The sequence below is a fragment of the Melospiza georgiana genome, chromosome 4, assembly GCF_028018845.1.
Source record: "Melospiza georgiana isolate bMelGeo1 chromosome 4, bMelGeo1.pri, whole genome shotgun sequence".
NCBI lineage: Eukaryota > Metazoa > Chordata > Aves > Passeriformes > Passerellidae > Melospiza > Melospiza georgiana.
Genome location: NC_080433.1, coordinates 68,507,307 through 68,533,338, shown reverse-complemented (window position 1 = coordinate 68,533,338; position 26,032 = coordinate 68,507,307). Strand labels below are relative to the sequence as shown.

Genomic DNA, 26,032 nt, shown 5'->3' with positions numbered 1-26,032 from the left:
ACAAGATCCTTCTTACACAGGCTGTGTGGGCACTGAAATAGGACAGGCACCAAAGCAACAGTAACAATTTCAGTAGGAGATCTACAGTTCCAAATGAGGTCAAGGCATCATTGTGAAATTAGGAAGCATCTGGTTTCTTGGCATTTAGGTTTATATTTTAACCTTTGTGTTAACAACAGTGTCCCTTTCATTTTTAGTTGTATGCAATATATCATGCTTTGGGAGTTTACTATTTTTATGCAATTACAGTCCTTGTGACAGAAACTGGACAAGCCCAGCTGCAGGACTGAGCTGCTGTTTAAGCACAGAGCTTACAAACTGGCAGTGCAAACATTTTAGGGCAGTAAGTGCAATTTCATGCTGAACTGCCAAGAGAGTAAGAAATTGCCTATATACACAAAATACCCCCCAAAAATTATACACTTAAAATACAGTGGATTTTTCTGAAACTGGTCCATGTTTTGGAGTCTGAGAAGCTAAATCCCAGAGCCTTCTCACACTTCAGCATCTGAGCCAGCCCGGGAGCTACCAACAATCCCCAGTCTCCTTTAAGAGTCACGGTGGATTTTGTCACCTAAAATCTGCATGTGACTGATAACGCTTCAGGGGGAAGGGAGCAACACTTGCGACAGCTCTCAAGAATCACCTCTGAGTAACAGGACCTTGGCAGTGGCAGGAGACAGTTCATGCTCTTGAGCAGGAGCATCCTCAGTTCCCACCATTCTCAACCTCTTCCTTTTGATCAGAAACATCCACAGTTCCCACCTTTTCAACCTCTTCCTTATGATCATGTGCCCAGAGCTGAGCTTTCTTCCTCTTAGAGCAGGCAACATGGGGAAGGTTTGTAGTATCTGTGCAGAGGGTGTCAGAAGTACTGTGTTAGATGGTATCTGAAGCACTTTATTAACCCTGAATGGGTTAGGAAAATGGTACCTAGAAACACTGCTTCCTGCAGCATAAGTAGTACAGATTTCTTTTTTAAAGTAGTATTTTGTTTCTTTGCATTGTGTCACTTACTGTGGGGCAAATAACAGAATTTCACCCTGGTTCTCCTTCATTTTTGAGATAATGCTTGATTAGCCAAGTGAAAAGTTCCTAAAAAATTTAACTACGAAGTCAAAACCAAGCACTGCTTCTTGCAAGTCTGTACCTATTTATCTACAGCCATACATTCCAAACGTGTTCAGGGACAATCTTCGGCACTGAGATTGCTTTCACTGTTACACTTCCAGAGCTTTTCCCAGCCCAAATGCGACTCTTGTCAAGCAGCATTGTCACCAGCCCTTCCCGGCCTGGGGCAGCCGGGCGGGACCATTCCGGGAATTTGGAGTCCTGGGTCTGGAGCTGTCACCAGCGCCGGCACAGGCTCGGCGGGGCGCTGCATTTACTGCTTGCACGAAGCCCTGCTATCCATGACAAGTGTCTCAGCTCCGTTACGCACACTTCCCCAGAAAAGACTCCAAGTTATTCCAGCCGCGGGATTTCCCAGTCAGAGCGGGTGTGTCCCGCAGGAGCGCAGCGCCCTCAGGCAGCCCTGCCGCGGGAGCCGCACCGCGCAGGGACGCGCCCACGGCAGCTCCCGGGGCTGAAGGCAGCGCTTTGTGCTTGCTGAACGCGGCCATAGTGGGATATCGGCTGGAAAATGCTTTCCTGACCTGCCTGCTCTGGGGCACTGAGGAGAACGGGACCATTAAAACCAAGCCCAAGCCTGCCAGAGCTCCAGGAGCGCTTGGATAACGCTCCCAGAAGGACGGTGGGATCGCTGGGCTTGTCCTGTGCAGGGCGAGCAGTTGGATTTGACGATCCCTCTGGGGCCCTGTGGGTCCCCGCGGGTCCCCTCCCACCCGGACATTTCCCATTCCCACCTCCCCGGGACGCGGCACTGCGGTTCCCCGGCGGCGGCGGCTGGAACTGCCCCGCGCCTGCGCGCCCCCGAAGGCCGCCCGCTCCGCCCCGCCCACCACGGTGTCAAGATGGCGGCGTCTGCAGCACGCTCAGCGGCCCGGCGGCTTCTTTTGCCCTGGTCCGCCCGCCTGGTGCGAGCGCCCGGCGCGGCGCAGCGGGTGAGGCGGCAGGGAGGGGAACGGAGCGGAGGGAGGCGCGGGGAGCGTGGGCGCCGCGGTGGCTCCGAGCGCTGGTGCCCGGGCCGCCGCTGAGGGGACGCGGGGAGCTGGAGGCTGTGCGGCGCGGTGCATGCTGGGAGTTGTAGTCGCGGCGCGGTGCTCGGCGGGAGGTGTAGTGAGCGATCGGTGTGCGCTGCTCGGGTTTGCGTGCGGCAGCTCCGGGGCTCCGCAGTGTGAGGGGGTGTCAGGGAACCGGGGATGCTCAGCAGGGATGAACTGGGCTGGAACATGCGCCCTGTGAGGAGAGGCTGAGGGTCCGGACCTTGTTCAGGCTGGAGATGCCGTGGCTTCAGCTGGAGCTGTGAGAAGAATCTGTGCCAGCACCTGGGAGAAGGTTGTCAGGAACTTAAAACCAGGCCTGTCACAGTGGTGGATGAGAGACAATGGGTGTAAGTTGAAGCAAGAGAGGAGAACCTGTTTATGTGGCAGTCAGGCAGTGGAGCAGGCTGTCACAGAGCTGTGCAGTTTCTCACAATCGGAGATTGTCAGTAGCCAGGTGCAAAAAGTCCTGACAAAGTGCTCTGACCAAGCTGAGCCTGCTTGGAGCAGAAAGTTGGGCTACAGACCTCCAGTGGTCTCTTCAAACTTGAATTGTGCTGTGATTCCAAAATAAGTGAGTTTTAAGAGATCCAACGTATTCTAGGAGGAGAGGGGTTGAAAGCTGGATTTTGTAATTTCATTTTTAGGGCAGTTATGTGGGGAGAAAAATCTTGGTTTATTTGAAACATTTGAAATCACAGTTTTCAAGATAGCTGTTTGCTTGAATTTGAGATACATATTTACATTTCTTGTTATTGAAAAACTGCAGTCTGCAGTAAGCTTCCCTTCTTTTCTACCCTGCTCTCATTTAATGTGCTTTAGCTGCCCCCTGATTGTGCTGTTCTGATCCTTGGCTGATGGATTTGCAGTCCTGGCACGGTCCCTTGGGCTGTATCTCAGTTCACTTTAGAAATCAGGTTCCCAGGAGAATTCCTGATGGTAAAGGTCCTGCAGGCTCTTGCTGGCAGCAGTGGAGAACAAGGGTGGCTGGCTGGTGAGAGATCAGCTCCTGTGTCAGACTGGAGGCAGCAGATGCATCTCCTCACTTGTAGTTATCTTCAGGGTTTGTTTCTCATTCAGATTTCTGCTTCCCTTCTGTGAAGCAGTGGTGAATAGCAGTCCTGGATTCTCTCCCTTATAAATGCATGCTTTAAGAAGGATCCATGGACTTAATGCTTGAGTTCAGCAATACATTTTTCAGAAAAGCATCCTTGGATATAACTAAACAATCTGAGTGTGGCTGATGATTTTCCTTTCCAGGGTGTGCATGTTGGAACAGGGAGGTGCACAGTTTCCAAAGCAGCAACAGAAGTAATCCTAAATGTCCCTGAAACTAGGGTGAGTCCTTTGGAAAATGGCTTGCAAGTAGCTTCTGAGGACTCTGGACTCTCAACATGCACAGTAAGTAACTTACAAAAGGAAGGGGTTTTGTGTCTGTTCCTGTGTGTTCATTTCCTTGTGGAACTAAATTGCATTTGCATTTCAATATTAATTAACAACTGTTCCTAGAACTTAAGCCAGGGCATAGAAATCTTAAGGCTTTTGTCGATTTGTAATTAGATTTTTTGTGGAGATCAAAATTTTCTTTTTCTTGAAAACCTGCTCTTTTGAGGAAAAAGCCATAGCAAAGCTTTTAGCTGGGAAAATTACTTTTTTTTTTTCTTCACTGAGGTTGGACTTTGGATTGATGCTGGAAGCAGATATGAAAATGAGAAGAACAATGGCACTGCTCACTTTCTTGAGCATATGGCTTTCAAGGTGAGTGTGAAGATTGATGTAGACATTTACAATGAATTTTTATGCTATTTATCTCTAAAGATCAATGATAAAAACTCTGTCAGAATTGTATAAATAAGTTTTCCAAAATGAAATGAGAAAAATAACATGGACAACCAGGATTTTGGTTTCCATTAGAAAAATGAAGCTAAAATCCTAGTTCTGTGTGTTACACAACTATAGATTACACAGATGTAGTTTTTAACTCACTTTTACCTTCTTATAGTAGCCTTAGAAGACACAGTCACCCTTTAGCCAGCTCTTTATTTTCATTTGTGAGCGCAGTAGGATTTATATCTGACTTTAAAGCTTGGAGAGATTAGTATGCCTGGTTTATTTCCAGAACACATTTTCTTTCTCTTGATCATAACCTTTCCAGACAAGAAGTAGTGATGATGAGTAGATGAATTGAAGGGTCTAATGTGATTTTGTTATTGTTCTATTTCAGGGAACAAAAAAGAGATCTCAGTTAGACCTTGAGCTAGAGATTGAGAACATGGGGGCTCATCTGAACGCGTACACATCCAGGGAACAAACTGTCTACTATGCAAAGGCTTTTTCAAAAGACTTACCAAGAGGTAATTGCTCTCATTCATCAGAAAAGCTGCAGAGAACAACATGCTTATCCAGCCTCCAGTGAGATGACACAGAATGATGCTTTTGCAGTGTCACAGTCCCTTCCTTGCCTGGTGAAAAATCCGTTCTTGAGCTTCACAAGAACGTGAGAATATGGGTTTAGAGAGGAGCCAGCAGGGATGCTTATATTTGAAATATTTTTCTCTTCAGAGTCCCTAGATAAGATCTGTCCCCTTGCTAGTTTTATGACTCTTTGAGGTGGGTTTCACTTTTGGAACCAGATTTTTCTAGTAGCCTGAAAATACTTCTTTCATTTCCGTCTCTGTTGGCAATCAGCTGTGGAAATTCTTGCTGACATCATTCAGAACAGCACCCTGGGAGAGGCGGAGATCGAGCGGGAGCGAGGAGTTATCCTGAGGGAGATGCAGGAGGTTGAAACCAACCTGCAGGAAGTTGTCTTTGATTACCTGCATGCCACAGCCTACCAGAACACAGCCCTAGGACGCACCATTTTGGGACCCACTGAAAATATCAAGTATGTCCAAAACTACCTCTGTCTTTAATTGCGTGGTAACTTTTATATATTGAGAGAGTTAGCTAAAATGTAGAGAACAGTGTCAGATTTCATTTTTACACTGGAGGGCAGCTGAAATTGCCCTGAATATAGTTGTAATAGAACCCCTGTATTGCCTTAGTTTCCTTGTAGGCAGTCATCAAAGGGTATGTGAACTTCAGATGTTCTCTGCATGGCTTGGGGTTTTTTTGCCATATTTTTTTCCTCTTTCTTATAAGTGCACCTGGCACAAAATTGGAAATACTTCTTTTTCCTATAGGTCACATGTTAGGCATTATTATAAGCACACAGTGTTTGCACTGCTCTTTCAGCATTTGTTTAGACCAGTGCAGATCAGAGGGCTGCTAAATGTGCTGCTTTCAAAGGAAAGGAGATTGTTAGTGCATCCTGTCTCCACCTGCCTGAGTTGGAATTCTCACTCCTCCTCAGGAAGCTAGAAGAGCTTTTTATTCAGTTCCTATTTGCTTTTTAGAAAGTCACCTTTATTTTAGCTTTCTGCTTCTGCTCTGAACAGTGGCAGCACTTTTAATTGTTTTGACAATTGTTTTGTTCTATACATTTATCTCTTTTTACTCTAAACTTTACTGACACAGTAGTGCTGTCTCTTTTCCTGTTTCTAGATCCATAAATCGTAATGACTTGGTGGAGTACATAACAACACATTACAAAGGACCCAGAATGGTCTTGGCTGCTGCTGGAGGTCAGTATGGGGTACTCACCCTTGATCACATGAAACTGTGCTTGAAACCATGGCCTGAGTCTGTGGGAACCACGTGGTGAATCACCCATTGTTCAGGAGGAAACCACGGCCTGAGTCTGTGGGAACCACGTGGTGAATCACCCATTGTTCAGCAGCTCCTGTTTGTTGTTGGCCCTCTGTAGCCCTGTGTGTTTTGTGCATTCAAACCCTTTGAGCTTTTGTTCCCTTTTCCTGTCAGTAATATTCCAGAAGCCTTAAATCAGGAACAAGAAGTGAATTGGAGGCCAAAGTCATTCTTCTATGTGGGCAGGAAAAAAGGGTCCTAGGAGGTGTGAAGAGGGGAATAGCAGGGAATGCAGAGAGAAAGATGTAACACTGAGGCTTGAAAGAGCAAAGAGCTTGATTTGATGTAGTTTTAATGGAAAGCTGTTAGAGAACCAGGCAGGAGGAATCATGATCTTGCTCTGTATAGAGGGAATGTGTGAAGAATCCAAAGGTGGGGTATTAAAGCAAGGGGCACAAAAAATCAGTTCTTGGTTGAGTCTTTAAACTGTGCAGCAACTTAAATTAACTGTTCACAGAGTAACATCACAAAGCATGTGAAATACCTTTGTCCAGGGGTCTCTCATGATGAACTACTTGACCTGGCAAAGTGCCATTTTGGGAACTTGCCATCTGCTCCAGAAGGAGGACTGCCACCCCTGCCCCCTTGTAGCTTCACAGGCAGTGAGGTAAGCTGCTGGGTGGCTTTTGGGGCTGGCCTTACATCCCCTGACATGTGCTCTTGGGTGAGGAGAGAGGGCTGCTCTGCCACAGACTCAGCACATGAAAAGGTTTCTTTCCCCCAGTGGTGGCAATGGAATAGCTGCTTTCCAAAGCAATACTTCCCATTCTTTCTTGGACAAGCCTCACTGCCACCACTTTTTATTCTTCATCACTTCCTAGAGGAATACCTTCCTTATCCCTGCTCCTACTTTCCTTTTATCCTCTTACTGGAGCATTTCCACTTATTGAGAATCACTCATTTAAAGGATGTGGCAGAGAATGGAGGCATCCATGTTCTATTCCCATCTCTTCTCAGATTTTACAAAGTCATCAGATTTCCTTGCTGCTGGTAGTTGTAAAATGCCTTGCAATGCTTCTCTGTGTAGGTTGGCAAAATGATCTGAAATTGCCTCAGGGGAGCAGTTAAGTCTGATGTTAAATTAATCTCCATATACTTTAATTCTAGTGCATGTTTTGTAATCCAGCTGTAGGGTGCAAAGGGTGATTGCTGTTGTTTAACGTGCCCTGTGCCTGCCTGAGTGTGTGTGCAGGTTGCTCTGGAGCTGCTGTGCTGTGTTGCAGATCCGGGTAAGGGATGACAAGATGCCCCTGGCACACCTGGCCATCGCCGTGGAAGCAGCCGGCTGGTCTGACCCCGACACCATCCCCCTGATGGTGGCCAACACCCTGATAGGGAACTGGGATCGCTCCTTTGGAGGAGGAGTGGTGAGTGAGCCTGCAGGCACCTGCCTGCTCTCACTGAGCTTGGTGGGATCTCCCTGAATTGGTACTGCCAGGACAGAAAAGGGCATCCAGCTGTGAGCCTCAGAGGGTGTGTTACTCAGGATGTAGGAGAATCTTAGGAAGTGGTTCTAAACCACTTCCTCCTCCACCTCCAGTCTGAGGTGACTTCAGGTTTGCCAGCCCTCATGGAATGTAGGATGTTTTATACCTGTATGTCATCAGAACCTCTATATTATAAATGCAGGACCACCAACAAAGGGAAGGAATGGTGCATCTGATTCCATGTTGTCAGAAGGCCAATTTATTACTCTATTATACTATTTTATATTAAAGAACACTATACTATACTAGAGAATACAGAAAGGATACTTACTGAATGCTAAAAAGATAATAATCAAAACTTATGACTCTTTCCAGAGTCCTGACACAGCTTGTCCCCAATTGGCCAATGAGTCAAAAGAACTCACCAGAATCCAATGGAACAATCTCCAAACACATTCCACATGAGCACAACACAGGAGAAGCAAATGAGACAAGAATGGTTTTCCTTTTCTCTGAGGCTTCTTGCTGCCTTCCAGCTTCCCAGGAGAAAAACCCTGGGTGAAGGAATCATGTTCAGAGAATGTGAATGCCACTTCTGGATATCAGTAATTAACTGCCTCTTTCTTGAACCTAAGTGTCTTTGTGATTTTGGCTCAAATCTGGGGTGTTATTTTGAAATGTGATATTACATGCAAGGAAAGAAAGGGTTGAAATGAAGAGCTGATAATTAACCTTGTAGCTACTACTGCATGTTCAGTCATCATTGAAATGAAAATGGGAAATGTGGAGGTGACTAGTAAGCTTTCAAAAAACTTCATGAAGTAATTATCTTTTTCTTTTGCCTCGGCAGAATTTGTCCAGTAAACTTGCTCAGATTGCCTGCCAAGGTAACCTGTGTCACAGCTTCCAGTCCTTCAACACCTGCTACACTGACACAGGGCTGTGGGGACTCTATATGGTCTGTGAGCCATCCACTATTCAGGACATGGTGCACTTTGTTCAGAAAGAATGGTAAGCTACCAACTGTTTCTCTGGAAAGATTGTTTTTAGTGGAGGAATACAATTTAAAAATAAAGAGAATATTTTTCTCTGGTTGGGCTTGCCTGGGAACAACAAATGCATCAAATTCTAAACTTTGGCACCCAAAGCCAAGTCCCAGCGCCCAGTTTTTGACACCATTATTTGGAGTGAATAGCTTAAGATGTAGGTTTTGTTTCTTGCACGAGAAAACACAGCAGGGATTTTTTTTTTGACTGGGAAATGACAGAAGTCATGAAACTGTCAGGCCTTTTATTGTGCTACTCAGTCACTGTGCAGCTTGTGAGCTGCAAGTGCCACCACTGGAAGAGCAAATATTTGTGGATGAGAATAATGAATGTGCAGTTACCAAACAGCTTTAGTCGGCAGTTGCTGCAGTTGATGTATCATGTGCTGCTGCTAGCTCTAGTGAACACATAGGGAAAGTTGAGCTGGTACATATGGAAATTTGAAACCTATGATTCTAGACAATATTCATTCATCTGAGGCTTAAATCTGTTTTGAAGGATGATGTTTTGAAGACCATGATGACTGTAAAGCTTGAACTGCAGGTGCTATTAAAAACACATGCATGTTACTTAAAAGCACTTGATTTAAAGTGGGTGAAGTTGAAACAAATCTTGAAAATGAGGAGTTTCTTTAATCACATAAATCACTTCTTATATACCATTATTCTATGAAATCCCTGTTCAGTGGTGGAGAAAAAGGTTAGCACCGTGACTCTGCTGCAGCTTAGCACTAGGGAAGATACAGCCAATTCCTGGGACAGGAATTCAGTGTTAAGCTATTTAATGCATCCTCCTCTCCTCACAAAATGTTCCATAGGCAGTGTGGCAAGTTATTATCTCACCAAGAGGAGCCAGGAAGCTGGATTGCCTTCTAGCTAATTGCCTGTTACCAGTTGCTTGGCTCTACTTTCTTAGCAACCTCCATTCTCAAGATAACAAGTACAGAGTGCACTTGCCTCAAAGTATGTAATGAAATGAAATACACCTCTTCTAAGAGAAAGAGCTTGCTCTTGGGTATCTTGATATGCTTCCAAAACCCCTACTTTGAGGCTGCTGCTTTGTATCCGTGGCTAGTTTTCCAAGCTGTCTTACAAGCTTTGTCTACAGAAGAGTAGTTAGTGCCTGGTAGGTGCAGCAATGCCTCTGCACCTTATCACAGGCAATCTTGTGTGCTACAGCCTGCCATTATTTAATGCCTTTGGACTGAAACTGTTTTTCAGGATAAGACTTTGCACAAGCGTTACAGAAAATGAAGTAGCTCGAGCAAAAAATCTTCTAAAGACAAATATGCTCCTACAACTTGATGGTGAGACTTATGAGAACTTCTTACTCTTTGTGGAGCCATAGGCTGATAACTGAAGGATTTTTTCCTGTTTTAGGGTCCACACCAATCTGTGAAGACATCGGAAGACAAATGCTGTGTTACAAGCGCCGAATCCCAATTCCAGAACTTGAGGCAAGAATTGAAGTAAGTGGCACTCATGTTGCAACTTTTAAAAGGCCATCAAGAAAATGACTTGCTACAGCAAGTAACAATATAGAAATTGTATTTCTTTTTCAGCTGAGAAAACATTTCCAACTGAGAAAACTTCTAAGGGTTTTGTTTCCTGCTCCCTTGGATTATACAAAATTGAGATCAGAAACGGTTTTATTATGGGACTGTAACAAAGATGCCTCTTTTACCCCTTTTAGGCTATAGATGCCCAGACTATTAGAGAAATCTGCACAAAGTACATCTATGATAAGCATCCTGCAGTTGCTGCCGTGGGTATGTGATACAAGTTTCCTGATCCTCCCATAACCCCTCCAGACCACTTGCTGTGAGCTGAGCATGTGTCATGGCAAACTTTCTTTAACTTCCAGGTCCAATTGAACAACTTCCAGAGTATAGCAAAATCTGCAGTGGCATGTATTGGCGTCGTGAGTAGTGAATAACAAGAACTTCAGCATATTTTAGCTTTAAAAAACCAGGAAAACAACAAAAAAACACCCAACAAATCAACTACACCCTTTTAAAACTTTGGAGTTGCTTTTGAGAAGATTAAAACTCAAGAACCAGCCCCTCCTGTGTTTCTGTATAATGAAGAAAGGAATGGAAACATGTACAGTATTTGCATTTTTATTATAAAACAAGGATTGTCAGTAAGAGTCATTTCTTGACTTTAGTAGCATTCATCACTTGTTCTTGAGCAGCTTTCTTTGCCTTGACCATTTCCACGAGTTCCTGAAGAGAAGGTGGGGAAAAAAAGAAATTTAACTAAACACAAAACTTGTGACCAATGCTGTAGGTTTGAACATTACATATATTCACTGTAAAACACACTACTTCTCAACATAATGAGAAATCTACATTGTTTAATGTTGTCAAGCAATTTCCCTTAGAAACAAATCAATTAATGGAAGATCAATCCTCAAGTACCAGGAACTTTACCTACAGGAGCTGGGGATAGGACATAATCTATGAGAGCTTGCTGTCAAACTATAAAACAAATTTCCTGACACAGACTTTCCTTGCTAGCTTTCAGAGGCACTATTTTCACTGAGGAACTGCTCTTCTGGGGTTAAGTTACCAAAAATAAAAGGTTTCTTCTAAGGTTCCATCATTTTGCCTGTGGCAGATCCTGTCTCTGGGGCAGTATCTCATGGAACAGTAAAAGCAAAGGATTCTCTCCAGGCCTGGCCTGGTGCAGTCCCAGGAGGAGGTGAGGGACCTCACCTTATATCGTTTCATGCAGTCTTTTTTTGACCGGCCTGGAACAGCTGCTGCTATTTTCTCCCACCTTTCAGGAGTATTTACTGGATAAGTCTTCAATGCTTGTTCTAAAAGTTTTTGTTCTTCTGTAGTCCAAGGGGATGAATCTAGAGGTGATCCTGTTTTTAAAAGCAAAAAGGACAGCAAGAATAGATATTTTTAAAAGAGTCTAGAAAATACTGTAAAACGTATTCTAGTTTATTTTAAATCCCTGAAGTTTTGGGATGTATTGTGTGTACCAGAAACCCTCAAATCTGGCACCAGAGCCTGAACCACTTGCTATCAAAGTATGTAGGCAAATCTTGAGAAAATTCTGGGTTACTTTCACCCCAAGAGACCCAGGGGAGAGAAGTGCACAAGAAGGGCTCCCTTTTCACCTTTACCTTCAAATCGTTCTGAGGGGGCAGCACTGTCCATCTGAGGCACCACACCATGTTCTTTTTTAAATTTGTCAAATGCTTTCTTGTTTATGTCATCTTTTTGATGAGGGTCTATGAGCAACAGACATTAAAGTGAATAATTATTGCAAGAATATTAAAGCCAGATGTAATAATAATAACAACATTCTGTAGCAGATTAATTCCAATAATCACAAAATCATAAACCCCAATTTCTACTTACTTTAAAATTACTATAAAGATGTTGGTAGATTAAAAAAAAAATCATTCAGGGTCCAATAAGTTTTTCTCAGAGTGTCAGATTTTCCAACCCTTATCCTGCTTTATAGTGCTCAGAGGAATAATTGTTCCATATAATCTTAAACCTGAATCTGCAACTTCCCCAAAATCAAGAGGGATTGTTTTGTCCAGGGCTGTGGCACAAAACTCATGCATTGCCCAGGGTATGACCATGTCAGAGAGGCAGGAAAATCCAGGTGGCTCCTTGTGCCCCTCTGTGGTTTGTAATGCAGAAACCTCTTGAAAATTTAATGTTTTTTTTTTCCTTCTATAGTGAAATGTGTAATTTCCTTGCAGCCTTATTCCAGAGCTCTCTATGCTTAATTTTTCATTTTTATATTCATTTTTGAAGAGGAGATGAGCCACATTCATTTAGGTGTCTTACTCTGGTGTTGGATTCCATTAATTTTTTTAAAGTATGTCTAGACCTTCATCAGTTCCATTTATTTTAGATGCCTTCCTTTGTAGGGAGCTTTCTGAGAGGCCCATTTATCTCTCTTTGAGCCCTGCTATTTCAGGGCATCAGAGCATCAAGCTACATTAAGAGAGTTTCTGAGAGCTGCTTGTGAGGTGCTGACTTACAAAAGAGCCATTAGGATGAAAACACTGAATCACATAAATGCTCCTCTAAATCCTCCATCTGAACTACATTTCTTTTGGGGCTGTACAGAGGATTTTCTTAAGAAACACAGCTCCAGTCACAGAAAACTCAGCTGTACAGAAGCAGGCAGACCATGTGTTACAAAAATAAGGTAATATAGATACCAAGCTTTTGGAGACTCTTTGCTTTATTGATGACATCTTTTGCTGTTCGTTTTATTCCAGTAGTAGAGTGCAAGTTCATGTAATTGGCAATAACTTCCCACCTACAGCAAGAACAGAAATAATAAACCAGCACATTACATAATACTTTATCTTCATATAAGCCATGGTCAAGCAAGCTCCTGTACACATTTTTATAAACTCCTGAGTAAGGTCTAACATATTTAAATATGTGCAAAATCCCAGAGTTGCTGTTCTGGAAAGCTTTCAGTCACTAACTGAAGAATTCAATCAGCTTGCGTGAACTCCTCAGTTCCCAATACAGAAAAAGGATGGGGTACAATGTAGGTAAGTGCAAACCTCTAATCAAAATTCTGCTAAATTGCTGTTATCCTGAATTCCCTAGGCACCTCTGGCATTAAATACTGCAGGCTGCACTGAAGGGCTGAGTAGTTACTAACCCTCTGTCCACTGCCCCAGAAGAATAACTAAACATTAGGTAAAAGGGCTTAAAGAGGAGAGAGCTGGAACAGCCCTAGTCCCAGGATTATTCCTAGTGGATTCTTAGAAAATGGAAGGCAATATGTAGTGCTGCTCAGACAGGAGTCTTGCAGAAACAGGCACTGGTATCATCTCCATGGAGCATGGCATTTTTCAGTAAGCATCCAAATTTTGTAATGGATGTTTGAAATCTTTGTAATCCTACATGGAAGAAGGCATTTCATTCCTGGGAAAAAAAGTATTTAAAGTGTGCTCCTGTTCTTGCTTAGCAGTAAGCTGAGTGCCAGTGCTGTTTTCTGTAAATCTTAGCCTTTGCCTCTTCCTCTGGCTCTCCTCTGAAGAAAGCTGGTGGACTTAACTCCTTTTCTGGGATATTTTCCTCCTACCATATAGAGAAGAAACCAGCCTCACATTTCATTGTGGAGCCTCTGGAAGTGGCTTACACACTTGTATTCCTACCCAGCTGCACCCCAGTCACTGGTGTGGTTTTGTTCTGCACTTTAAGGAGTGGAGCCTACCATGGAGTGAGCCCTGTGCAAACAGGCACCTCAGCACCATCCTGGTAATGGACTGAGGCCCAAATCTGGGGGGAAACAAGATACAGGGCCAGAGCTAACTCCAGTGACACACAGAGCATGGTACCAAGGAAAAACAAACCTCTGGCTGCTTTTGAGTCAAGGGAAAAAAAGATGTTTAGGAAGTCCTTACACTGACAAAAGTACTTGGGATGATCTGAAAATATTTTATTATGCTTGTAATTTAATTTAAAATTGTTAGTAAGGGCTTTTAGCACCAAACCCGAGAAGTACCTTGAGTTAGTCCCTGCTGGAAAGAGGTTCACAGCTTTAATTAACAACTGCAAATCATCCTCTGGCCAGTTTTTGCTTCCCCCTCCACCGCCAGTGGTTGCCTTTTCTGAGCTCTTTGTTGCTTGGCGCATACGAGCTTCTGCCTCTTCTTTCTCTCGCCTTATTTGTTCATTTATTTCTTCTATCTAAAGATTGCAAATAAGCATTATTTACTGAATTATTGTTACATTTAACAGTGGCACAACCCCCTCTCTGGACTTCCTTTGAACCTTGGATTTTGCTTTGTTTTTGTTCCGTATATTATATGTAAAGAAACAGAGAAGCTTATCTGTTCCAGTATTATTTCCCTTCATTCCATGTGTATATGTTTAGGATTTAAAGATCAGTAGTTAACAGCACAAATCCATCACAGGTTCACTAGGAAATTAAATGAATATCCCCAGAATCAAAGCAAAAGTTTTCAACCTTGCATGAATGTCTAGGCTAACACTTGACTTAGAGGGACAGATCCACAAAAGTATTAAGACCAGTGAGGGCAATTAAACCTCTGTGTTGAATACACTGGCTCTCAAATCTTCCAGCCTAACTGGTATCTAAGCCTGATTATATCAGTACAGCCATAACAACAGAGAACTTTTACATTAGAATGAGCTGCAGATTTTAGTTACTAAGTGTGTACTCAGGGTTAGATGGCCATTTAGCAAGCTAAAAACTGCTTAAGTTAACCCACTGCACATTTTTGTGATCTGTAATCACATCTCAAGACTGTGGTGTGACACATCTTTAATCATCTGCTTCTGAGTGGGCCCAGTCCAATCATGGCACCATTAGAAGAGCTGTGCACTTATGGCTGTTGGCAGGATGCCCAATGGCAAGAGCAAGAAACCATTTCATAAAACCTTCCTGGCAAAAGGAAAGTTAACTGATAGATAATTTTTAGTGGAATAGTTTTAACAGATAGAAAGAGGACTGTCCTGCATTTAGAACACCCTCCTGGAAAATGGAATATTGAATTCAGTCCCTGAATTACTGTAGAGTAAGAGGCATTTCAGTCCTAAATTGTCTGATGAGTAAACCTGACCTGGGATGGGGGCAGATCATATTCCCCACCAAGGAAAAACATTCACAGCTGTGTATCCACAGTGGATGAGAGAAAGCACCTTCCTCTTTCTGCAGGTTCTTCTGCCAGGTTCAGTTTTTGGTTCAAATGGCTTTTCCTTGATGGCAAATATAGGCAGATCCTTGCTGAGTTTTGGTAAATTTTGATTCCCTGTGTCTTGCATTTCCCATTCCTTGGTATCCAACCTACCAGCCCTTCTAGTGCCAACAGCCTGCAGCACATTTTAGTCCTTCTGTGGATCTATCCCCAAGTCACAGACACTAGACATGGATTTTTCTTGCATAAGAAGAAAAGACTGCCCTCCTTCCTCAAGGTAACTGCTACACATTGCTGGGCAAAATGAAATTTCTCTACTGTTTCTGTATACCATATAAGAGGTAGGTTTTGTGTTCTTTACAGATAAAAACGTGTATTTTGTTCTTGGCTGGCCCTGTTACTTTGACCAGCCATGAACTGCACAATGTAAAATGAAGCAGAGATCCCTCTGCCTGTGGACTCTGAAAATCAAGTCTTTGTGTTTTACCAAGCACGATTCCAGAGCAGCTCTGCTGCATCTTACTTCAGTTCAGACAGGTTGATTTCACAAGTTATTCTGTTATTTGATTTGACACTCAGCATAATTACCTGTTTTACTACAGCCGCCTTTCCTCCTTCCCTTGTTGTGGATGTAAGTGCTTCATTCAAGCATTGCAGACTAAAAATAAATTATTCAGTTACAATGGAGAGCTAGTAGAAAGATGGGTATCAAAAGGAGCAGAAAGCAGCAGCAGGAGGACTTACCTTGCTAGCTCAAGACGATCACAAAGCTTTTCCACCTCCTCCATCATTTTAACACAATCTGCCTCATTATCAGAAAAGTAATTCCAGTTCTGGAAGCAGAAATACATGTTCTACAAAGTTCTTGAACTTTATTGTCCTATTCCTTCAGACAAAGGCTTAACACACAGCATTCTTCAGCCACTGCTGTGTTTGGACCTATTTGGTCAGCTTTACTCATAACTCATATGCATGTAAGTATGTGTTTTAGTATTTTGTTTTTTTAGTAAACCCACTTTCCATACCCATCTCCAGCCCTAAGAACAAGCAAACACGTGATCCAGGCTGATCTAAGCAAAGACAGTCATTTGTCTGATGTAACCTGTATTTCATTGTAATAATAGTTAAATACCTTGCATGTTGTTCTGAGTTTTTGCCTTTCTTTCTTGATTGCTTTCTTCTGTATCTCTTTTTCCTTTTTTGCCACTAATGCTTGCTGCCTAACTTCTTCCTCCTCCTTTTCTTTTGCTAACCGTGCTGCTTCTAATTCTGCTTGTCTTTGCTGCAATCAAAAGAAAAAAATGCAAGTAAAAAAATCATCCAAGTAACATTGTTACAGGGCCATTCAGTCATCCAATATCAAAATGTGTTGTTTCTGGCTTGGGTGGAGTTTTGTTGGTATGTTTGGGGGTTTAAAAATGCATGAATACTTTAATGTCTGGTTTTCCAAGAATTTTGAGGGAGATGATGACACATACCATGTGGCATTGAGTCAAGTACTCCCTGTGAGGACCCTCAGTTTATAATCCTGACTTCCTCTACAACAAAGATACAAAACTGTGCATAATTTCCTACTCCTGCCTCAGGAGTATGAACTTCATGGTCCAGTATTTCTCCTGCATCATTACTGACATATTTTGCAGTGTTCTAATGTCTTTAAAGTTACTTTTTTGCACCTTACAGTTCCCTTTCATTCCTGTTTGGAGCCATCTTCTCCAAACTGTTCATATTTATCAAGTATGTTCTGTTACCTCAGAACATTTCATACCAACCAACCATTCACAAACCACATGCCCAAGGCAAGCAGACATACCCATTTTATGCACTTAATGCTTGCCTTGAAACCAGAGGAAGTGTATGCAACAGAAGAACTCAGTTTTCAAAGGTGTTTTGTTTCAGATCTGCATTCCTTGTTTCCATCTCATTGTCAGAAGGCTGCCAGCCTTACACTGCCTGCTGCACAGGCATCAAACACAACACATTTTTGTGTGTAATTCTGTCAGTAGTCTTCTGACAAATCTAGAACCTGAAGTAGCAGGTGTGAATGAAGCAGAGTTTTTCAACCCAAATAAAGTCCTTCACTTACTTTTTCTTTTGCCTCCTGTTCTTTTCGTTTTGCTTCTACCTTGGCTTTCTTCTCTGCTTCCTTCTTTGCCTTTTCTTCCTCCTTAAATTTCTTTATTCTGGGATCACAGCTGTATGCACTGTCTGGTGGAAGAAAGGAAGCATCATGTATAGAAGAAAAGCAGGAGACTTCCACAGTTAGTTAATAAATCTCACTTTAAAGAACAGCAGTTTGTGTGCTCACCAACAAGAGTCCTAATTCTGTTCATTTCTTCTTTTTTTCTCAATGCTCTGGCAGCTCTGTTCTGCTTTTCAATCCACCTCCTTTCATCTCGACTAAAAGGGAAAGCATAGTTCAGTGCTAATGCTTTACAGTGCCACGGCTAGAAATTCATCAACAAGCTTCTCAAACAGTTCCCCCCACACAGATGTTCTTCTGGGAGTACTTCAAAAATAGACTTCAAAAAATTAAGTTCCAGGCTCTGAGTTCATGTACAAAATGCTAAGTGTTTACATAGTTATATAAACCTGACAAAGCAAGCTGCTTATCTGTCCTTGTAGGGAATGAGACCATGGACTTTATTTTCAAAATGCAATCCACTTGCTTACCTAACATTAAACTCAAGCTAAACAACAGAAATGCTAGCACAGGGTTTAATTAAAGGACAGCAGTATAAACAATGCCACAGTTAGCTCATTTTGCAGAATTTAGTCATGTCACATAAACTCATCTGCACAGGAACAACACTCTATGAAGTAGCATGATACTCTGGGTAAAGTCATGCCAGATTCACTCCACTGAAATACAGCTCAGGTAATTGATGGGCTGACTAAATAATCTGAAATTTTACCAGTGCTGTCAAGAAAGAGGCAAATTTTAATGGGGATCTGTAGCCTCATCAACACAGCCACATAAAGAACAACAGAGGGGGCAGGGAAGTTGGAACTATGAGGTATTTAAAGCTCCTTCCAACCCAAACCACTCTACCTCAGAACAAAGAAAGCAATCCTCATAACTGAGAAGGAGGCTAATGTGAATAGATTGAAGCTTTAAAACATGAGCAACATCACCTTTGGCAAGAAGGGGTAGCAAGAATCATGACCATCTGAAGAGCAGCTGTAATGCAGTTCTCTCTCATAAGTACAGCACACTAGGTACCATTTGTCTAAACATCTTTGAGAAGGACACTAATGACAGGAATGAGCAGAAAAAAGAGCTATACAAATAATTCAAGATTGTTCCAATGAGAAGCCTAGAGGTTCATCTGTGTGATGTACCACAAGTACAAGTGACAGGGAACTGATTACAGTGCCCTCACAGAATCTTCACAGGAGAGAGAACAGTGGGTCTGCTGAGGCTCAAGAAATCCAGGAGCAGGAAGAGGCACAAGAGAAGAGAAATGCCCAGCTACAGCCTAAATATGGCAGTTTCCAGCACAAAGAAAGCCAACCACTGAATCTAAATACAAAACTGATTTCTAGCCAAACTGGGAAAAAGAGATGCATACGATGTAAATTATGGTCTCACAAGGATTACTAAGTGAGGTTGTGTCCTGTGAAATGTGTGTCAGACTAAAGCTCCAGCTTGAACACTGTTTATAACTGTAGGAAGGATAAAACCACAATGTATTTTCCAATGCAACATGTTCTGAGTAATTCATCAACTATCACTACATCAACTAATACATAATTTTTAGCATCAAGCCATCAGAACTCACCTCTCCAAACTCTAGGAAGTATCATTTTCTCAGTACAAGTTAAAGAGAGAAATGATACCAGCATGCTCATCCACTCTGTCCTGGCTCCACCTGTGCTTGGGACTGGCAGGAATTGAAAGCCTGGACTTAAATGAACACACATTTCAAAGCACCTCAGACAGACCTCTGTGAGGCAAGCAGGAACTACTTCAATTACATGAAGAAGCCCACAGTAAGTTCAGTTCAATCCATGACTGACCCCTAAGCTGGGAGAGTGGAATTCAGACTTGGCTCAGCTGCCTTTCTTCCTATGACTTACAGTCTAAGAGAAAGCTGCAAAATCTTGCTGTATCAACCTCTCAGTCTCCTGTCAAAATTATTTTTACTTACATACCATTCTGCTTTTTCTTTTTCCTCTTCATCTAAATAGGAAAACTCTCTCCAGGAATCAAAATTATACCTAAAGGAAATTGAAGGAAAAAAAAAAAAGTGAATGAAAAAACAGCAAATCTGTTAAACATCAGCACATGTTTTACTGTTATGTGTTTATAGGCAACTGTACTGCCGTTTAACAATTTATAACACATAATTTGCAATTATTCTGCACCTACAGTGATTCCACTGTGTTAAGTCAGTATGCAGAATATGATTTACACCTCTCTGTACTGTGGGACAGCCTACTTCAGGATGGCATTGGTCTTGCCCGCTCTAAATGTCTACAGCTGTCTATGTTTCTGTCACAGGCTGGGGAAATGCAGTGCAGTCAGTAGAGTTCAGACAGAAATAAATCTTTATCTGAGCACCCATATTTAGCAGATAAGGCATGCCAAAAACATGACTGACTTTTTTGGACTAAACACACCTCCCTTTGCTAGAGGAGCTTAAACTCCTAAGATGTCTCCACTAAAAACACAGGTTAGATGAGATAAACCTGACTTCCAGTCTGTGGGTCAGCTCAGTTCTCAGCCACCATGGTCAGAAATTCCCACTGCAACCATGAATTCACAAGTGGATGGGTTAGCCAGGAGAAAGCTGGCTCAGTTTGTGGAAGGCACAAACAGCTGTGGGGTAATTTTGTGACATCAGGAGGCTGGGACAGCCCACACACCAAAGGGTCTGCAAGCCCTTTATACTGCATGTCTTGAACAGAAACAGAGGCACCAGCTGACTTACCAAAAGGAATAGAATGCATCTACCTCCTCAAATGAGGAGTTCATGTCCCCAAGTTTAGGTACATTTTTCTTATTTGACCACCTGAAAATACATGGATATATTCAAGAAACAATATATACAATCTTCATAACATGGCATTTGTTAAGCACAGAATCAAAACCCGAGATTCTCTCCCACCAGCACAGAGAGGGCACCAGGAAAGAGGAAAAGAACAGGAGAGTTCCTCATAAGTATCCTCCAGATTGGGCATTTTTGGGTGAGTTTCCCCAAAAAAGCAACCTTCTCCTGCCTGAGTGCCTCCTGCTTTGTGCCTCAAGGAGACCTGATGGAGCACAAATTATCTTTGTAGATACTCCATTCTCCATACACATTCTTCTGGCAGAGGAGCCTACAGAAAGTGGCCACAATAACTCTGTGAATAACTCAGCTCTCTGGCAGGGTACAGAAGTCTCCCACACATCCTACTGGAGCACAAGGGAATAATGCAATAATGCATACTTTGCCCCCACTGCATCTTTTTCTAGGGAAATCTTCCACAGGCTCTAGAATTGGTTGTTCCATGACACAGCATTAAGTCTCACTGCAGAAAAGGGAAAAACCTCATCTGACAACCACAGATCCAGGCCTGAAGTCTATGGAATAAGATTCAGTGAGAGTAGTTTAAACCATAATTGTTCAGAATGTTGTAAAGTGCCTCATGTAATTAAGCCCTTTTATACAGGGAAAAGTTGGCAGGTTTCTATTGTGACAACCTTAATACCAAGCTAATTGTCAACCATGAATCAAATGAAGAAAAGAACTCACACAATGTAAGAGAGAACCACCAAATATTGACAGCTACAATTTTCTTCTCTTTTAACCAGCTAAATCATGACTGTAACTACTGTCTTCTGTTGATGCCTCACTCTCAGAAGAAAATAATTTTAAAAAGGAAGTTTTAGTCAGCAGCACATATTTGGTATTGTAAGTAATTTTAAGATGAAACAATGAGTTGTGCAAAAAGGGCAGTAGGTAATGGGAAGCTGAGAAGTTTTTTAAAAATGGCATGGGTCAAACTCAAAGCCATCAGCTGCCAGTTCAGATTATTTTAAAATGAAATAAAAAATAATTGCAACTATTTTAGTTGTATTACATTTCTAGCAAATTAATACATCTCTTGTTACAAACACAATGTCAAAAGAGTTTGCAAATGCTGATTCTCCAGCAACAGCAGAGGCAGTCAGACACAGCTTACCTGGCATTTCTTTCAAAAACTGGTGAGAAAACTTCGAAGAAGTTTTCTTTTGCTTCACTTTTGGAAGGTACAGAGTTATCAAAAGTTGGGTCTATGCTGTTAAATGCTCGTCGTTTCACAGGATCAGACAATATTTCATAAGCTGAAAGTTACCAGACATAAGGTTGTAAATGTTTGAAAAGAATGTTCTCAGATCTGTGTTTGATCTATCTGTAGTGTTCTTGTAGAGCTTGATATTTCATTATTTTAGTGACACCAAAAAGCATTACTGTCTGTTCCTGCTAAACTAAGTAGGAGGAAAACATTTATGAAAAAGGACACATTTAACCATTAAGATGTAACAAAACAGACAATATTTAACTTTATAGCAGTAAATTTTGTTCAGACACTGGGAGTTTGGGCATGACATCTTCAGACTTTTATCCTACACCAGATCCCTGCAGATAAATTGACAAAATGGTTCATTAGGGCACAGAGCAAAGGCAATCCCTGAGTTCATGTGTTGTCAGAATGGGCTAGAACAGGAACTGTTCCTTAGAATTTTTGCAGGTGATGATGAACTGAATCTTTGATAGAATACAGAACTCCACACAAACTCTCCAAAACATGCAAACAGTCCCAGATTTCCTGTTCTTGGATCCCTGCAGCTGGGGAGATCACATTACTAATTTTATGTTCTGTAAATCACAAAAACTACAGCTTCAGTACTCTTATCTCAGTGAAGTGTGGAGTTTTACAATGACCACTATTTTTCAGTAAGAATGAAAAGTCACAGAAATCAAATTTGTACTGCAATCATTCATGGGCTTGTGTGCCTGCACCCCTGCCAGAGGACACTGGCCCAGGAAGGTTGGATGTGGGAGGTGATAATCTGGAGGAGGCCTTGGTGCCCTGCAGGGCTGTAAGCTGATCTCACTGCAAGGAATGACAGTGGCCACCAGTGAGCTGCTGTCTGCCAGTCTGCCCTTTCCCTCTGGGAAAGGACTTCCCTCCACCAACACTCCAAATGACCCCAATTATCCTGCCTCAGTAACCCTCACACCATTTTCCTGGTGCAGGAAATTCTGTGCACATCCATTGGTTCCTCTTCCATTTAGGAGATGTCCCTTCCACTTACAGATCCCCAGTTCTACTCCCACACACTCAGCTCCCCCAGCTCTGGATCTCCCACACATTCCTTTGTCAGACCAGTTTCTGAGTCCAACTTATGTTCTCCCACCTTTCCAAGTTTCTCCTCCCTGTTTCATTACTGCTTGTTCCTACTCCAGGTCCCCCTTTCCTACTATTGCATTTTAGAATGCTGCCTGGAAGCATTATTCCTTTTCTGTGCTACTTTGTGCTTTGCTTTCTGTTTAGCCCCAAACTTGGATTGCAAGCAGTTAAGAGGGAAGGTTCTATGACTTTTTGCTCCTTGCATGTAGAACACAGAGCATTTTCCTGAACTCATGTGCAGGTATCTCATCATAGATATCTGACAGTTCCTGACAGGACTGCAACAGAAAAACTATTTCCTTTGGCAACCTTCCTCCTTCTGATAACTCCAAAGGAGGCTGAAAATATTAGTTTGTCTAAAATATCTCTAACTAGTATTAGAGATATTTTAGACAAACATTCAGAGAAGGAAGTTTAGAAACACAAATTCCAGGATTTCATCCTGCTCCAACCTTACTGAGTGAAATTTGTTTACAATAAACAAAAAAGCCAAGCTCTCAAGCATTCCTGGAGATGCAAGTCATACACCTAGAGCAGCCCCTGTGGGTTTGGAATTGGCCAGCAGTGGTGTTCTGGGCCACAGAACCATTAAAGTTGGGAAAGACCTCTAAAACCAGAGTGCAGCCATTAATCCTGCACTGCTGAGTCCCCCACTCAGGCAGGAAGGAAATGTTATTAAATGGAGTTCACTTGCTCATCTGTGGGCACAAATGAGCAGCTGAAGAAACTGATGACCTGGATCAAATCAACACATGTCCTATTGTCACAGCAAGCACATTAGAATTCAGATTTTCCAACTGCTGCTGGTGCCTGTGGGGAGTTGCTCCATGGCTCACTAGTTCATCCCAGGTATGGGGCCACCTCCAGAGGTTCATCTGTGTGTGCACTGCTGCAAGTGTCACATTTTGTCACCAGCTGCCACAGCAGCCAAACATCTGTCAGCTGCCTTCCCTTCCTGCTTCTGCCCACTGGGAAGTTACACCTCATGTGATCTATTGATGCAGTTTTCTACAATGGAAAAAGAACTCCAGCTGTTTACTCATTGACAATCCCTTAAAATCCTAATGAAGCCAACAAATACGTTTCTGATGATTAAGTAGATTGAGAGAGTATCCAACAAAGGAGATCAATTGCTTACCTTTAGTTATGCAAGTAAAATAATCATTATCACCCTCTCCTATCTGCTCCCCTGCAGCTTTTCGCTTGTCTGGATGATGTTTCAGAACCATGGATTTATCTAACAAATAAATGCATTACAGTTAGAAATGTTTCAGCAGAAACAGTTTCAAACTACAAAGTCACACAGTAACTCCAACTGGCATTTCTCTCATTCAAAACTTAAATAAAAATACAAACCAAACAGTCAGATCTGGCAGAAAACAGAAGTTAATGAATTTTCTTTGATTTAATACTATAGTTAGAATTAACATTATTTCATCTTTGCTGGGACATAAAATAACCACAACTCAGAAACTCTATTTTCTATTCCTCCTCAATACCTGAAGAAGTCTGAGACTTACTCTACTATTATGCCTAGCAATGTGCTTTAGTATCTGTAAGTGTACAGTCAGCTTCAAAATTGCAAGAAACAAAAATAATTAATGTAATTTTAGTTGTTATTTCTGATGAAAAACAAAATAGTTCAGATAAAACAAAAATTGTATTCTATCCCTTTACTGAAGTTTTGAACACGATCCAAAGTGAAATTTAGCAGGAAAGCTACAGCCTGTGAATGCTGCTGCACTTCCCAGAAACAGAGATGTGAAATTTTTTACTCCCCAACATTTAGGCTTTGTGAATTTTTTTAATTCCCTACATTTAGGCTTTGTGAAATTTTTTACTCCCCTACATTTAGGCTTCTGGATTTCAGAACTATGATACAAATTTAAGATGCTGGTAAACAACACAAATCAAACTTTTAGGCCTGGGAAACAGTAAGAACCTTGTTCCCAACATGCAGGTATTTTCACTGGAAACCAGCTGTGCACATCTGAAAAAAGGTTTTGCTTATGAGGGACAGGTACTCACGAGCTGCTTTGATTTGTTTCTGAGTAGCCCTGTATCGGATATTTCCCAGTCCAAGAACTGCATAATGGTCTTGATTCTGAGAGAAAAGAACCACAAACCCTAATAAACACTCATAAATACAACCTAAAACACCACCACACATGCAGAAAACAAGTTCTCTTCCCCATCTCTTAAAGGCAAGAGGGAGAATTCTTCCCTCTCCCAATAAATATTGGGAAAACACTATAGGAACAACTGTCATAAATTATTGAATAATTACTGAATAACAGAATACCAATAAATTAAGCCATTTTCACAGAAATTTAAGTAGCTTAATCTAAATTGGATTAAAGCAGTAGAAAATTCAGTTACTGGAAAACTGAATTACTGTTGTTAATATTAAGAGTATGTAACTCCAGAATAAAGGAGATGAGACACTTAATTCTTTCAGGCAGTAAAATAAAAAGCTGCAGCTCAAAGCTAAGATCTTATCCTGAGGAGTTTGCCTTCACACACCAGATATTAAGATAAGGGACATGAACTGATTCACATGGGTGTAGGAGGGGAGGAGGAAGGAGATCTTTAGCACCTGGGCATGGCATATAACCTCGATGGGCCAAACGAGGTGACAGTAACACATATTGACTGAATACCTTCCAGTCCTTTGGGTCGAGGGTTTTTAACATAGGATACTCCTCAAGCTGCAGTTCTTCATCCCCCGATTCCTCAGAAAGTTCCTTCTCATCTTCTAGCTCCTGGAAAGAGGCAGAAACATTTATGTTTCTCCTCTTAATAAATGCTTCAAACCATCTTCCCACAGGTTCCACTTGACAGAGTACTGATGCTATAAGCAAAAACATAAAAGCAACTTCACCTTCTGTGGTTTACTTTTGTTTTTTTTTTTTTAAACTAAACCCCATCAAAACCCGCACAAGCACAGCATCACAGATCTGTAAGTGTTTTCTTGGGCTCCGCACGCAGCAGAGTGCAGGACCCAGCACTCGTGCCCACCAGACGGGAGCTCCGCGCTCTCACGGCTGCAAAGGTGATTTCGAGTTAAAGGGACACACGTGTCAAGGGATGTTCAATTCGGTACCGGCGGCGGAGGAGGCACCCGGGCAGCGATTTGGATTGGGATGGATGTCCCCCGCGTTCCCGTTCCCAGGCCCCTCCCTCGGGAGCACCCGGACTTGTTGCTGGCACAGGGGCACCAACGATCCCGCCGGGGGCAGCGCACGGCGCACGGAGACGATCAAACTCAAACCAACACCAAACTTCTCCAGCCCGGCCGATTTCCCAGCCCGGGGCCCGGCCGGGCGCTCCGGGGCGGCGTTTCCCGTCCCGAGCCCGCGGTACGTACCGGCGGAGAGCGGCCTGCAGACGGCCGAGCGCTGTCCGTCCGCCGCGGGGCCGCGCAGCAGCGCCATGGCCGCGGCCTGCGCCTGCCGCGGCACCGGCGCGTGGGGCGCCCGCAGCGCTTCCGGGGCGGCGGCGGCGTGCGGCGCCATAAGCGGCCCGGCCGGCCCTGCCCCGGTCCCGCGGGCCCCGCCGCGTCCCCGCCGCCCCCGCAGCGCCCCCGCGGCCGGAGCGGCTCCCACGGGGC

At 42.8% G+C, this 26,032-nt stretch overlaps 2 protein-coding genes across 3 annotated transcripts; one reads left to right on the top strand and one right to left on the bottom strand.

Moving 5' to 3' along the window:
- Positions 1–1,963: 1,963 nt before the first annotated feature.
- Positions 1,964–10,537, top strand: PMPCB (peptidase, mitochondrial processing subunit beta). The gene is made up of 13 exons (XM_058022008.1): positions 1,964–2,063; positions 3,423–3,563; positions 3,834–3,920; positions 4,387–4,516; positions 4,851–5,049; positions 5,709–5,788; positions 6,407–6,519; positions 7,136–7,279; positions 8,190–8,350; positions 9,606–9,691; positions 9,765–9,853; positions 10,078–10,153; positions 10,249–10,537. Exons 1-13 carry the CDS (start codon positions 1,974–1,976, stop codon positions 10,311–10,313), a joined length of 1,461 nt encoding a protein of 486 aa, XP_057877991.1. The 5' UTR covers positions 1,964–1,973; the 3' UTR covers positions 10,314–10,537.
- Positions 10,492–25,869, bottom strand: DNAJC2 (DnaJ heat shock protein family (Hsp40) member C2). 2 transcript variants are annotated; one of them, XM_058022007.1, is made up of 17 exons: positions 25,790–25,869; positions 25,083–25,184; positions 24,451–24,526; positions 23,561–23,659; positions 21,211–21,352; positions 19,977–20,057; positions 19,198–19,263; positions 17,351–17,442; positions 17,129–17,250; positions 16,175–16,324; positions 15,787–15,875; positions 15,631–15,700; positions 13,887–14,071; positions 12,580–12,680; positions 11,521–11,628; positions 11,102–11,256; positions 10,492–10,609 (listed from the first exon to the last, which is right to left on the bottom strand). In XM_058022007.1, exons 2-17 carry the CDS (start codon positions 25,113–25,115, stop codon positions 10,535–10,537), a joined length of 1,644 nt encoding a protein of 547 aa, XP_057877990.1. In that variant the 5' UTR covers positions 25,116–25,184; positions 25,790–25,869; the 3' UTR covers positions 10,492–10,534. The 2 variants fall into 2 exon arrangements, with proteins under 2 accessions (XP_057877990.1, XP_057877989.1); XM_058022006.1 differs by having other exon boundaries at positions 25,083–25,273; positions 25,790–25,868.
- Positions 25,870–26,032: the final 163 nt, after the last annotated feature.